The 15,550-nt window shown below is 39.0% G+C and overlaps 1 protein-coding gene across 1 annotated transcript in view; it reads right to left on the bottom strand.

Moving 5' to 3' along the window:
* The window catches only part of LOC131228239 (actin cytoskeleton-regulatory complex protein PAN1-like), a 70,633-nt gene that overhangs the window by 11,825 nt on the left and 43,258 nt on the right, over positions 1–15,550 (bottom strand). The window contains exons 3-7 of the mRNA XM_058224133.1: positions 14,678–14,925; positions 12,577–12,738; positions 12,006–12,162; positions 10,948–11,087; positions 10,576–10,611 (exon numbers count right to left, since the gene is read on the bottom strand). Coding sequence (XP_058080116.1) covers positions 10,576–10,611; positions 10,948–11,087; positions 12,006–12,162; positions 12,577–12,738; positions 14,678–14,925 — 743 coding nt within the window. The remainder of the gene's footprint in view (positions 1–10,575; positions 10,612–10,947; positions 11,088–12,005; positions 12,163–12,576; positions 12,739–14,677; positions 14,926–15,550) is intronic.

The raw sequence follows: 15,550 nt of genomic DNA, 5'->3' as shown, positions 1-15,550 counted from the left end.
CATTGCAGTTGTCTTGGATCCACGATACAAGATGGCAATGGTTAGATATGTTTTCAGATCGCTTTATTCAAGTTCCGAAAGAGTTTCAGCGGAGATCGCCATTATTAATGCTGCGATTGAAGAGTTGTTTGCTTCATATGTTGATAATTCGGCCGAAACATCAAGTGTAATAGGTACTTCTCAAATTACGGGTAGTTCTTCTACTGATGCTGAGGGCGAGTGACTTCGTGACTTTATGTCTTTCTTAGACGAAGAAGAAACAGATGCACAGAAAATTGAATCCGAAGTGGAGAAGTATCTAAAGGAGCCGGTCATAGGGCTAAAAGATAATGATTTCGATGTTTTACAATGGTGGAAGTCTCGAGCTCGTGAATACCCAAGACTTTCATTGATGGCACGAGACATTTTATCAATTCCAATTTCGACCGTGGCATCAGAATCAGCTTTTAGCACTGGCAGCAGGGTAGTTAGCAAGTATCGAAGTTCGCTTGCCTCGAATACAGTTGAAGCACTGATATGTACGCAAGATTAGTTGCATCCAGTTTGGGGCGATAGCAGTTTCGATGCTGAAGAGTATGAAGAGGACAATGAAATTGAAAACGTGGGTCAGAATGCTTGAAGGAAGGAAAACTTAAAAAAATCTCATGAGCAGTTTTATAATTTTTGGTATATTTTAACTCTTTCGAATTGATGTTGATGTTGATTATTGAGGACAAAATATGGTTTTGTGGTATGATATTGATAGTATATAGAGGTTTTTCATTTATGTCTTACTAGTTAGTAATGTGGCATTAGCATATGAGACATTTAATTTGTATTTTTTAGTCAAAATTTTAATAATATAACATATGATGATATAAACAAGCTCGAGCTCGACTCGAGGTAAACTCGACTCGACTCGAGCCACTAGCTTGACTTGAACTCGACTCGACAACTTTAGCAAACAAGCCAAGCTTCAATGTTGAGCTTGAGGCCGAGCTCGAGCTCAAGCTCGAACTCGAGTACCCCATGGACAAGCCAAGCCGAGCTTGGCCCACCTCGACTCGACTCGGCTCGATGCCCACCTCTAGTTATAATAGTACAAATTCAAGTACGGGCACCTTGCTGATAAGGTAAACTTACTTGGAACTTGTTTGAATTTTTAGCTTCAAAATTGATCAAATGACTAAATGATAAGCATTAAAAATAAAAATAAAAATAAAAATAAACACCTTGATGTTTAGCTTGAGAATTCGCAAAATACCTTATGATAAGCATATAGGTGCCCTTACATGGACCAGCGTTCGAAATATCGGTATCGCACAATGTATCGCACCCTTAAGATACAGATACGTATCGGTTATCGCACGGGATATATCGTTTGTATCGCATAGTTTATCGCACTTTTTGGGAAACATAGGGAAACATTGGGAAAATGGTTGAATTTTTTAATGAAACTTTGGGGATTGTTAAAAAACCTCTTAATACACACTTTTAAATCATAACATCTCAAAAAAAATATACACATAATAAGTTTCCTTTGTATAGGGTCCTAAGCCATGCGATGTTTAACTGAACTAATGCAACTATATTAAAATTGGATGCATGATATTTATAAATATATTATAGTCATGTATGAAAACACAACCAATTCATTGAAAAGACAGAATAACTGAAAAAGTAAAATTTGAGAAATATACTTATGATTAATGGGGATATGAAGTGACGTCACCAAGTTCTGAAGGGCCCACCATGATGTATGTGTTGTATCCACACCGTCCATCCATTTGAAGATATCATTTTAGGCCATGAGAAAAAGAATGAGTCAGATCCAAAGCTCGAGTGGACCCCACCACAGAAAACAGTGGAGAGAGTGACGCCGACCATTAAAAATTTCTAAGGGCCACAAAAGTCTTTGATCAAGCTGAAAGTTGTTTGTTCCCTTTTTTCATGTCTAACTTAACTTATAAACAGGTTGGATCTCAAATAAACATCATAGTGGACCCATGATCAGGGTTTCAAGGGTGGGCATCCCTCTCCCCACTGTTTTCTATGGTGGGGTCCACTCCAGATTTGGATCTGACCCATTCTTTGTCACATGCCGTAATATGATCTAGCCAAATGGATGGACGGTGTAGATACAACACATACATCATGGTGGGCCACACAGAACTTGGTGACGTCACTTTAGTAGCCGGTCTGGCTACGCGTCCTGAGAATCCAAGGACGCGGATTTCCTGCGCAAGCCATTTGCAGGAAGTTCCGGCGCTGAAAACTTAAATGGGGCCCAACGTGATGTTTGTGAGTAATCCACTCCGTCCATCCGTTTTTTGAGATCATTTTAGAACAAAGAGCCAAAAATGAACAGGATCCAATTTTCAAATGGGCTGAAAACGTAAGGATTGAACATCCACAGTCGAAATATTCGTGGGGCCATAAAAGTTTTGAATCAAGTTAATATTTGTGATTTCAGTTCATCTCAGATCCGTGGGCCCCACCATAATGTATTTGTTTCATCCATTCCGTTCATCCATTTTTACGGATCATTTTAGTGCCTGATACAAAAAATTATAGGGATATGATCTCATGTGGACCACACCACAGGAAAACAATAATGATTGGATATCCACCATTAAAATCCTCCTAAGGCCCACTGTACTGTTTATTTGACATCCAATCTGTTGATTGGGTCATAAAGACCCAGATGAAGGGTAAAAATAAATATCTGGTTGGATGACAAACAAACATCACTGTGGGCCTTAAAAAGGTTTCAACGGGAGAAATTAACAGTTCCACTGTTTCTTGTGGTATGGTCCACTTGAGTTGTAGATATGGTTCAATTTTGGGCTGAACACCTAAAATGATCTGTAAAAACGAATGGATGGCATGGATAAACCACGTGCAATCACGGTGGCCCAACAGCGTAAATTATGAAAAAATTCCGATCGAGACCCCACACACATGAAACGGATTGGCTACTCCCCTGCCATCAGCCAATGGCTAATGGTCGGTGCTCTGTGGGCCCCACCATGATGTATGTGTTTCATCCATGACGTCCATCTATTTTTATATATCATTTTATGATATTAAACAAAAAATTAGAAATATTCCAATATCAACTGGACCGCATTACAGGTAACAGTGTGGAATGAACGTTGACCATTAAAAACTTTTTGGGGTCCATAAAAGTATTGGATCTAGCTGATATTTGTTTTTTCCCTTCATCTCGGTCTTTATGACCTAATCAATAGATTTGATGTCAAATAAAAAGTACAGTGGGCCTTAGGAGGATTTAAATGATGGATATCCAATCACTATTGTTTTCCTGTGGTGTGGTCCACCTGAGATTTGTATCCCTCTAGTTTTTGGGATAAAGCCATAAAATGATCTTTAAAAATGGATGAACGGAATGGATGAAATAAATACATTATTGTGGGGCCGACAAAGCACCGACCACCATCCACGGGCTAGTGTCAAGGGGAGTATCCAATCTGTTTCCGTCATTGACGGCCCCAATGCCACGTGACCAACTTACGTGGGTCCCACCATGATGTATTTTTTATATCCACAACGTCTATACATTTGAAGATATCATTTTATGGCATGAGCCAAAAAATGGGTCAGATCCGGAGCTCGAGTGAACCCCACCATAGAAAACAATGGAAAGAGTGACTCTTTTAAGGTGGGCCCTTAAAATTCCTAAATTTAGGGATCAACCCCTTAAATTAGATGGGAAAATGAATGGATGGCGTGGATAGACTACAGACATTAAAGGTTGGCCCAACTGAGTTTATTGAGTACGATAAGAGCGTACTCCGTAACCCACCGCACAATCGAAAACCCCTTTTCACCCCATCTCTGCGCCCTTCTTCTTCATTTTCCCTCTCCTTCACGCACGCGGAGGTTCCGACGATCTCGGCGGCGACGATTCTCGTTCCGGAGGAAGGGGTTCCTCAATTTGGCCCGATTTATCGCCGGAATCTCCGAGAAATCCTCACAGATATATCGTAATGGCCCACCTCCGATCACCAATCTTTGTGGGTACTCTCCGATTTCTCCTTTTTTTCTCTAATTCAAATTTTTTTTATTCTCCACCCATACGCATGGCGACATCGTGCGATATCGCACAATATATCGTGTGATATCTGAATTTTTGCATTTTTGGCATCTTCCGGGCGTTATCGCCCAGGTATCGTCTCGTTGGGGGCCGATAACGATAATATCGGCCAATATATCGGCCGATAGTATCGATATTTCGAACACTGACATGGACTATGCCTCGAATAGTAGGCCAAATTCTTCAAGGATAGGCATTTAGTATCCCTTGACTAGATTATTAATTGGAATTTCAGCGCCCTTGCCAAGATTTATAGCTTGAAGAGTGGGCAAGATGCCTCAAGGATGGGCATTTAGGTGCCCTTACACATGGATATTTATCTTAAAATTGGGAAAACTGTTCAAGGACAGCCATTTATGTCCAAAATGAGATTTTAGCCTGAAAAGTGAGCAAACACCTGAGGATAGTATTTGGCTGTGCTTACCTAGATTTTTAATTTCGGCATTGGGCAAAACGTCTCCTGGATAGGAATTTTGGTGAACTTACCTGGATTTTTAACTTGAGAAGTGCACAAAATGCCTCAAGGATAGGTACTAAGGTTCCTTATATGGATTTCTACCTTGAAAGGCATGTAAAATACATCAAGGATAAGCGCATAGGAGCCCTTACCTGGAAAAGTAGGGATAATGCAACATGGAATTAGGATTTCCCTATTTTCCACCATTAAAATTTTGATTTTTTTCCCACTAAAATCCATGTCAATGCATGAGAATCATCCATAGACATGGACTTCTTTTCTTTTCTTTTCTTTTCTTGTCTTTTCTTTTTATTTTCTTTTGTGGAAGGTGCATAGAGATGGATTTCTATCGCAATCCATGCTAACTTGTCTGAAAATAGCATTTTCTCATCTTTTTCCCACCTTAGAGTTCCTACATGTTTCCACTCTCGAGCTGTGATTTCTACTCCAAATCTGAGATTTGATTTCAAACAACTCAAGAAGGGTCGAATTCACCCTTGGAAGAGATCCCCAAAAATATTGAAAAAAGGTTGTTTGGATTTTTATGATTTTTTTCTGATTTCTCTTAATTTTTTGAGTATTTACACAAGTATCGATATCAAAGATAAAATCAATATTCAGGTTGATACCAAGCATTTATAATGAAGTTAAAGAACTGATATGGCATGACATTTTAAGTATCACTTGAAATCAGCAACAATAGTATAGACAACATCGACTGATAAAAAGTAATATTTACATTACAACTAGTATTTGTATCAAAGACTTGCAAACCATGATATATTATCAATAATATCGCCAACATCAGGGACACTACATGCCATACACCCCAATGTGCCAGGTGCAACATGTGCCATCCACATCTTCAAATGCCCGACATGTACCAATGTTCCATGTGTTATTGAGCCACATGTGCCACATACCCATCCTCCCTCTTTAAGCACTTCACATGTGCGACATTTGGCAATGTGTGTGCAATATGATCTTCAAGTGCCCCACATGTGCAAACATCCATTTTCAAGTGCCCCACGTGCCACCGTCCATCTTAAAGCACCATACAAGTGCCACTGTGCCATGCACAATATGTGCCACCACGAAGCGCCCCATGTTTCAATGTGCCACACGACGCTTCAATTTCACGCACCCACATGCTAATGTACCAGCTCTGCTATTGTGCCACATCTGTCATGGCACATCTTCAAGCACTCCACATGCACCAAACATGCCAACACGCCACGTATGCAACATGTGCCACCATCCACCTTCAAGTAGCCACATGTGCCAACATGTCACATGAGACAAGGTGACACATGCCATAATCCATCTTCAATGCACACGTGGTCACCTTCAATCTTCGAGCAAAATTTTCATGAAAAAATCCTTTTTTCCAAACAAAAGATTTGGAATAGAGGAAATTTTTCAAGAAAATCTTGTTGAAAAACAATCAAGGGAAACGGCTTTTCCTTACCATTTCCTAGAAACAGTGTTTCCCGAGAAACACCATTTCCGCAATTTTTTTTACACAAATTCAAACAGGCCCTTACAGGGAATTACACTGACCCTTTCTGATACTCTTCCTCTCCCAGTTATTGCAAACTCACTCACCAAGGACGTACAAACTCTTGCTCCAAGTAAAGAACTTAAAAGTATATTCCCATCACAAGAAAAATAACTATGATGTTGACCGATCATCATTCATGCTTGATATAACCAAATCACTGGGACTTACCTATTGCCTCTGCAAAGGAACTCGATCCTGTACATCCCATCCTATTGATAACTTTATTTCTTATATTTTGGCCTCCTTCCTAGCAGATGGCACTTGCTTCCGTATCCTCCATTTCTGCCCCAACTAAAGTTGAAGATACCCTGGCTGAACTTGAAAACAGTATGATGGAAGAATTGTCTGCATTAAAAGCTTTTTATGTCACTCGGTTTTCATTAAGTGGACGAATGGCAACACAACTATCCCAATTGTCTGTGCAGATTATCATCCTCACCAGCAACAACAAGCGTGAGATGGACCAGGTTAAGAATTTTCTTGCAGATGCTTTTGAAATGAAGATCTAGGACAGTTCAAATACTTCCCAGGGATTGAAGTTGCCAAATCAAAGAGAAGGATCTTTATATCACAAAAAAGGTATATTCTCGACTTTTCGTTGTTTGGATTACGTGGAGGTCGTCTAGACGATACTCTGATTGAAGCAAATCATAAATTATATGATAAACAAGGGAAAGTTAAAAATCCTGGAATATAACAGAGGCTAGTGGGGCATCGTATTCATATCTACATCACAATCATTCGTACATATATTGCCTACACAGTTGGAGTGGTTAGTCAGTTCATGCACTCTCCAACTACTCATTATCTTGAGGTATATTTAGGATTCTTCGATACCTAACACTCGCATCAGGTAAAGGCCCCCTGTATTCCAATCATGGTCACGAAGATTTAAGCAGCTACTGTGATGCTGCCTGGGCCAGATTATCTTCAAACAGATGATCAAGCACATGTTATTGTACATTCGTAAGTAGTAATCTTGTAAATGGAAGAGCAAGAAGCAATCAGCGCTTGATCGATCATCTGCTTAAGCAAAATGCAGAGCCATGACTCAGGTAACCTGCAAGATTATTTCCTTAGCGTAGCCGTAGCGCTATGTGGCGTACATAAATAGCGTAAATCCCCTATAACGCATGTTATAGGGGTCGTAGAGTTTGCTACAGCTACGTAGTGTGTAGTGTATACAGCATATGCTCCAATTTTATTTTATTTTTAAGTCCTTTACATTAAATGGTTTAAAAATCACATTTTAAAAAACTTATAATGTAAAGTTGAAACCAAACCTTTCTTTATTGATTTTAACTTTAAATGGTAGTGTTTCTTTGTTAAAGTTGCCGTTAAACACACTCATTAAACAAACTAAAAAACTAATGTTAAAAGAAAAGGGTCTTGAAAGAGGGTTTTTGGAAAACCCTCTTTCGAACCCTACATGCAACGCAAGCCCCCCTACACTTCTTCGATTCTCTCGATCTAGAAGGCCATTGAAGGGGAGATTTCGGCCGATCAGTCGACCTTGCAAGAAGGTCCATTTGCTGTATTTTCAAGAGCATTGGAGCTTAAATGAAAGTGAAAATCAGATTTTCCCCCCTTTTGCATACATAAGGATATGAAGCTACAATTTATAGTTTTTTAAATTGATTGAATCTCTTCTTGAGCTTGCAAGAGGTATATATTCTTGCCCCTTAATGAGTTCCTTTTCATTTAGAATGAAGATTCATTGCCCCTTAGGCTGTCCTTTTTTGCTTTTTGCTTTTCTTTTCTTGTATTCTTTCCTCTCTTTCGCAAGCCTTTAATAAATCATTGTTATCTCTCTCATTTAAAAAAATGATTTTTTTTTTTTCCTTTTTTTTCATTTTAGGATACCGATTACTGTGCATTATTGTAGGATAGGGGCTGCTATGCAATTTTTTATTTTTTTGGGTGGTGTTTGTATGGGTGGTTGCGCATTGTTTTCCACGATGTAGCCCACATGGGGCCCACTTAGGTGTGTGTATGGGTGGTTGTGTTTTGTTTTCTATGGCGTCGCCCACGTGGGGCCCACTATGGTGTGTGTATGGGTGGTTGTGATTTGCTTTCTATGGTGTAGCCCACATGGGCCCCACTTGTGGTTTCAATTAGACATTATCATAAAGTGGTTTGCTTATAAAGTTGTTGACGTCATAATTATTTGATTTGGTTTATATATGTGGATTGGGTTTTGATAAATGATAATTAATAATTTGTTTCAACATGTGCTTATACTTGAAAAAAAAAAAAATTTGAATTATCTTTTAGGCATTTATACATACATATATATTGCTTTGTTCTTACTATTTATCATATTTTTCCTATTTTTAAATTAAAAAATAGCAGTATCTTGTAGCTTACACTACACGCTATAGAGGGCTAAACACTATGCAACACACTACCACTATTTAAGACACTAAATTAATTGAGCCAAGTAACTCCTCCAAAAAATGCCCCCCTCAAACTATGATAATAAAGCAGCTATTCCTATGACCTCCAATATTGGGTTTCACGAGCGACGAAACATATCCTGGTTGACCATCACTCTGTAAGAGAGAAGATTTTGCTTCCAAGATTACACACCCCATTTGTTCGTTCTGGAGACCAGTGTACTAATATCCACACCGAAGCTCCTTCCTCTTCTCATTTTAAGTATACCATTGCCAAGCTTGGCATGTATGATACACATGATCCAGCTTGAGGGCTAGCGTAGAGTACAGTCTTCAGTGTACATACAGTAAAGCCATATTTGAGAGTGAGAGTACACAAGCTTCAGTTATCCTGCACTGCACCATACTCTAGAAGATAACATTGTACCTTTTATATTTTATTCTCTTTAATGTTGAGTTTATCCCTTTTATACATGGGTGATTATGATTAAATGTGTATGAGGTTTGAGGAGATTATCAAATTCTCTCCTCCCTTTTTATACTTCTCCTCTCCTTATTTGCTTCTTACACCTTTTTGTCCTTAGTTGGAGAAATAACAGACATAGCTTTGACAATCCAAGATGCCGCAATACAGGTGACTTCTAATCAGTTGCAGGTTGATAAAATCCAGCTGAGATATGCATCAAGAAAATCCCAAATCTATCAAAGCGCCAACAAACCCATGCTTTACGTTATCTATATCAAGCGTACCGTTCACCCCTCTGAATCGTAAGGCAATAAACTACAAAGCGTGTAGCGTAAGCTACATGCTGCTTCTAAACTTTTAATTAAGGTTGCGCATGGTTGGACCAATTTCATGACATTCTGTACCAAATTAGACCAATTAATCATGAAATTTGGTAAAATTTCATGATATTTGGTGCAACCAAACGCAAACTAAAGTAATAGGAAAGGTCAATGATTAAGTATAAAGATAAAGAAGAGCAAAGAAACTGATTTAATCTTGTTACTTACATTATTTTACTAAAAGCATTGAAAAGATTAACTAATTTTATTGAAAATAGAAAAATGTCACAAACTATTTAAAACATTAATTGGTTATTATTTTGTAGTGAAAAATAACTTGTAATATGAGCAACATAGTGTGTGGCATGTAGCATACGCAAATTATCATGTAGTGTAGGCTACATGTGGCTTAAGCTATTTTCATGAGCTACGCATCGTATGCTACATGCTACAGTGTATCTATTTAAAACACTGAATTATCAACTTGAAGCAGCAGAATTTCCTAGGTAAAACTTGGCAATCAGGTAGAGTGATGAAACCAGGCCTGCAGTTACTGAAATCTACCATCATAGGTCCCAAGGTGGGCCCACAATCAAATTGATCAGTAAACAGTATGATCTGAGTCATCTGGCTGATCAGACAAGAAAACTCTAAATATATGAGACATGTGACCGTTATCGCTTAAGATTAATTTAATAAAATTCTCCCATGTGAATACCCCAGGAGAGACTCTACTAAACCTGCTGTGATTCCACATCTTATTGGCTAGAAGAGTTTCTAGGCTATTTACCCCTCCACAGTCATTCCATACAAGTTTCTAATCAAACGATAGTCTAGTTATTGTATCATTCCATGCGCACACACAGTAGTGGCTGCTGGATTTTGCTTTCTAGATTCAAATCTAGTGGCAACCAAAGACTTCTGTTGATTTTCTGGAGAGGACTGTTTATTTCAGAAAACCTAGCTGATTTTTTTTAGTTAAACACTGTGCATCATAGATCTGTTCTTAAAATCCTAATAAGCTATAAAGAATAGAAATGCAAACCAAACCGCCCTCTTTATCTTTCAGAACTAGAATTTTATGAGAGCTAACATGTACTCAGTAAGGTTTCTTGTGAGTCCTCTTATTACTACCAGACAAAACGCTAATAAAAAATTGATCTCTACGATAGTCACAGAAAAGAACACGTGGACCCTGTAGAATGGTTTGCCAACAACGGTCTTCAAAAGACGTTACTTCCTCTATAGAGGGAACAGAGAAAAAGATTCAGATACTTACTTGCATTTGAGTGCGAATAAGCTCCAGCTTCGACTCCTGTAAAACAGTTTTTAATGAGAATGTGTTATCATCTAAACCTTGGGGCTCCATTCGGGCACTTCTGTTTTTTGCACAGATGGGATGCACTCCACCCAGTTTCCACTCTGGATAATCAAGATCAACTTTAAGTTATTAAGATGGTGATCTCCGCAGACATGCACCCTACCCAAAAAATGCAGACACCCAAACAGAAGGCCAATCGGATGTTAACCATTTCACCATGGATCCAGGCCAGGTACGACCAAACAAACCCTTTAAAAATACAAAAGTAATGCAAGGACTATCCATGTTGGGGTAAATTTAAAAGGTAGGCAAGGGAATCTAGAACCCAACCTGCTCTTGAAGTGCCTCTTTTAGCTGAGCAACCAAAGCTGCTCTAGTTGCTTCAACACTTCCAAGTTGATCAATGCATTCCCTAAGAATTGTTTCATGCTCCTGGAGTTCATTGGTCAATGTTGATCCCTGTTGATTCCCTGAAGGACACAAATTTCACAAGAAAATGAACAAATATCCACTCTCCATAGCATAAAGCATGAGTAGATTTATGTCAAAGGCTATAAGAAAATGTAAGGCTGTATTTTGATGCACTGTTGAATTGACTTGGAATGATTATTTCAACAAGCCGGAAATGGATGAATTGCGATTACCTTCTTTAGTACTCACGTTGAAGGAATATCATCTAAATGGCAATTTATGTTACTTTGAATTGGAATTGGAAGGAATGCAACTGCAATTCAAACTGCTTCCTCATTATGAATGCTGAGGCAACAATATGGTCATTTTTATCTTTTGTAAAGGAAAAAAGAAAAACGGATTGGTATCGCTTCGTCTATTGAACTCAATAATTCAGTTCATGGTGCATCCACACTCAGTTCTAAAGTCAACATATAATTTATAGAATGTGTAACTATGGGTTCAAACTTGGTGGATATGATTCCCACTTCCCAGTCTAGCAGCAATTACAGCACGTGAGGGATTGGCAAAACAGGGTTCGTAAAGCCAAACCAAACAGCTGAACAAGGTTATGATGATGATGATTAAACAGAGCAAGCAATATTGCATTGAAATCTTTCTTTTCTTTTCTTTTCTTTTTTTTTTCTTTTTTTTTTTTTTTTTGCTGGTATTGGTAAGGTCAGGTTGGGCATGGCGCCCTACTAATTGTCCATCAGAATTATAGTTGGTAAGGTTGGGTTGGGCATGGAGCCCTACTGGTTCTCCAGCCAAATTATAGGAAAATTACATTCGTCTAGGGATCTTCCATCCCTTGTCCTCTATCACAATTCAGCAGAGGTCTGGATGAACATCGACAACGTGCCTAAAATAAAAAAATCAGTTAATTCCAAAAAAATCTTGTCGCAGGCAAACAAAGCATCTAAAAGAATTTCTCTTACCCTGAATACAGGCATTGTCAACATCTTTCTCCATCTTTCCCACACGACGAATAGCTGCCTTACATTTGTTTAAAGCAGTGTCTTCCTTGAAATGTTCATCATGTACAGATTGAAATGCAGTTACTATCTTTTCGGGCATCCCTCCAATAGCCAATTTCTGCATATGGAATGAATATCCATAAGACTTTTATTGATAGAATACCCATAAGACTAATACACATGAACGTGATCAGAAACCTTTTAAAGTGATTGTTTAGTGATCAGCAATAAGAAATTAAATCAAGTCACTTTTTCGTTTAATCAATGTGATTGTTTAGTGATCAGCAATCTTTTAAAGTGATTTCAACCACCTGAACGTTTTGATTGAGTCTATGTATTCCACATACATGATATCATAGTGACTTAGTATCAAACATCATACACTGCCAAAGTGAACAATGCCACCTTTAAAACCACCTTCCCATCTGTCTCCCACATCTTGCAAACCATTTATTTTCTCTCAACGTGCATTGCACATGCCATGCCCACTAGTGCAGATAAGAAGATGAAATTTAGGAGGAGAAATTCTTACAATTCTTATTGAATGAGCATCTTTCTTCCCTACTTTGATGGAATGCGATTGCAAACTCTTTCCATTGTTTTCCAAAATTGGAGGAGGGTCTTTGCCAAGCATCTCATCTTTAAGGCTCCGACCACGAGATCCAAACACTTTCCTCTCTTCCCAAATACCAACCTGAAGAATATAATGCGATATAATAACTGAAACTTGTACAAAAGTAACTAAATATTGTGAGAATCTTAGCAAAGAATCGAGCCTCAGAGAATCAACAGTAATGACTACCTCCGTCTTAGTTCTTCTACAAGATTAACCCGAAACAATATTCAGAGATCACGAATCCTATTATCCTGAACATGCTAATGCGGCACAAGCACGTGACATCCAGGCATTTCATCAGGTGGGCCGCACTGTGTGTATCATGGTCTGATAATCAGGTCATTCTATCAGATGGATAGCACAAGCAAAAACGGAAGGTAACAGAATCATACAACAGTCCATATTTGATGTACATGTGTGGCCGACCTGACGACTGGATCAGCCCTTTTTTTTTGAGGATTAATGAAATTTTATTGAAGGCCCACTTGCAAACAAGCAGGAAAAGAAAACAGTGAAACAAAGACAACTAGCAATTTACAGCCCAACAGACGACTTAACAAAATCTAAGTCAACTTTCAAGACAGAAGCCTATTCAAGAACATTCACTTTTATAGATAACAATAGAGCGTCGAAAGAACCTGCGGAATCCCAGAAACAACATCTATTTTGCACGCCCCAAATGGCCCACCGGATGGCCGGCAAAATAAGTTTCCAAATAGACCGAACCTTCTTAGACACACCTCCGCCTTGCCATGCCCAAAGGAGGGCCGAAACTGATTGCAGCATCACCCAGGCCATCTGAAATTGAGATAAAAAAATGCACCCAAATCTTGGCCGAGAATGGTAAGGCCACCCAATGAATGGCAGGTTCTGCAGAAACATTTGGAACATTCAAGGATGGGATTTGAATTCCTATTCTTGTTAATAGCCGTAGAAGGACTTTAATGCAGGGGCATTTTCACACCGGGCTCGAGTGGGGTGGCCTGTGGGATGCAAAGGCACACTCGGGGTGGGCGGCTAGTGTGAGGCAGGTGGCTCGTGTGAGGTAGGTGGCACGTGTGAGGCAAAACCCATGCGATGTGGGGTGGGATGTGGGGCCTGAGCTATGAGATAAACGGGATTAATTCGCCACGCTCTATCGGTTCGAGCTTTTAGAGCAAGTGGTTAGTTGTCCTGCATCAGACTTTCACAAAAAGCCTTGAAAAATTACGCAGGAGTACCATTTAACAAATTTCTTTCTTCATTCATAATTAAACAATGACAAGCAAGGCTGTTGGACTAACTAGGACGGGCTTCCAGCCTCTTCATGTATATAAAATATGGACATTTCAGCAGGAATTACTTAGCCATACTATGCAGAATTCTTTTTCTTTTCTTTTTTTTCAAGATTACTATGAAAACTTCATCCAAATAAGATTCTTCAAGCTCGTGGATTTTGACCAGAAGTACAATTGGATGGTTGTCAGTCAACAACGAACAAACAATAGGAGACACTTCCCCAGCAAACGTACAGTTTGCTACCGTCCAGGATTCTGCATGTGTGGTGCCCATGCTTTGGTGATAGACAGTTGAGGAAAACATAAAGCTACAACCCACATTCTAGGCCAACAATCGAACTGCTACAGCCTTATAATCTGGAAGACTTTTGGGCCATCCCCATTCATGGTGGCACCAATCAGATCAATAGTCTGGGCCATGAAACATGGACCCCTATGTAAATCCTGGGCAGGTGAACTGTACAATTGCTATTAGTGCAGGATCAACTAAGGTAAAAAGCTTTTTTTATTAATGAATTTTTTGGTGAATAACAAATTTTATTAAAAGAAATTCACATAAAAAGCAACAAAACATACAAATGCACAGAAACAATTCACATCTGGACCATCATCAACTAAATGAATTGGTTACAGAGCGAGCAATCAGACTTCCTCAATGAAAAAATTGATTGTTGTCTACTGTCTACATGGCACACATGCAAGAACCTCTTGAATAAAAAAATTTTAAAAATAAAAGTTACCAATCTGGAGACAACATTCTTTCCATGATCACCGCCGTTCTCAAAAACATCCTTGAGAGCTCCAGGGAGGACCTTCCAAAACTCATTCACGAACTCACTTCCTTTGCGCCGACTATTCTGTAAGATGTCATTCGCCAAATATAGAAAAGGAACGCGTTGCTCTCTTTGGGAGCCATTAAACAGCTTATCCCAAGTTTCGACAACTTGTTTTGCTTTCTTCCGGTGAGAAATACACCAATGTGACAATGCTGGACGAAAGTTAAGAGAAACAAACAACATGCAAATGTTCAAAAAGAAAAACATACAAATTCATGCAGAACCACCATAATAGTTTCTTTGGGTGATTAATGTAAACGACATGAAAAAAAAAAAAAAAGGTAGTCAGACATGCATATAAAGAGAAAACACATAAAAAAAACAGTGAAACTTCTCTATTTTGCTCCAAGAAAGGTTCTCCCTTGCCCTGATGGGGTGTTTGGATGCTTCATGGAAATAAATTACAATAAACAAAATATCTGATTCAACATTGAAGAAATGACCAAAGTCGGGGGGGGGGGGGGGCCATTTTTATAAATAATGATAAAACCCTAAATGCAATTCTACACATTTGTAGTTGGACCTCAAATAACCATTAAAAGGGGGGGGGGGAGTTCTTCATCATCACCATCGAAGCCTTATCCCAATTCCCAACTACTTGGGGTTGGCCACATAAATCCCATTCCACCATTCCACTCTATCAAGGGCCATAACTTCAGTCAGACCATACATCATCAAGTCTTTTCTTACTACCTCCACTCCACCCATGTCCTTTTGGGCCTTCCCCTTGCCCTTTTAGAGCCTTCAACTTGCACCAACTCACTCCTAAACGGCATA

The sequence above is a fragment of the Magnolia sinica genome, chromosome 15 (genome assembly GCF_029962835.1).
Source record: "Magnolia sinica isolate HGM2019 chromosome 15, MsV1, whole genome shotgun sequence".
Lineage (NCBI taxonomy): Eukaryota > Viridiplantae > Streptophyta > Magnoliopsida > Magnoliales > Magnoliaceae > Magnolia > Magnolia sinica.
The sequence above is the reverse complement of the archived record's forward strand: the minus strand, read 5'-3'. Positions and strand labels throughout refer to the sequence as shown.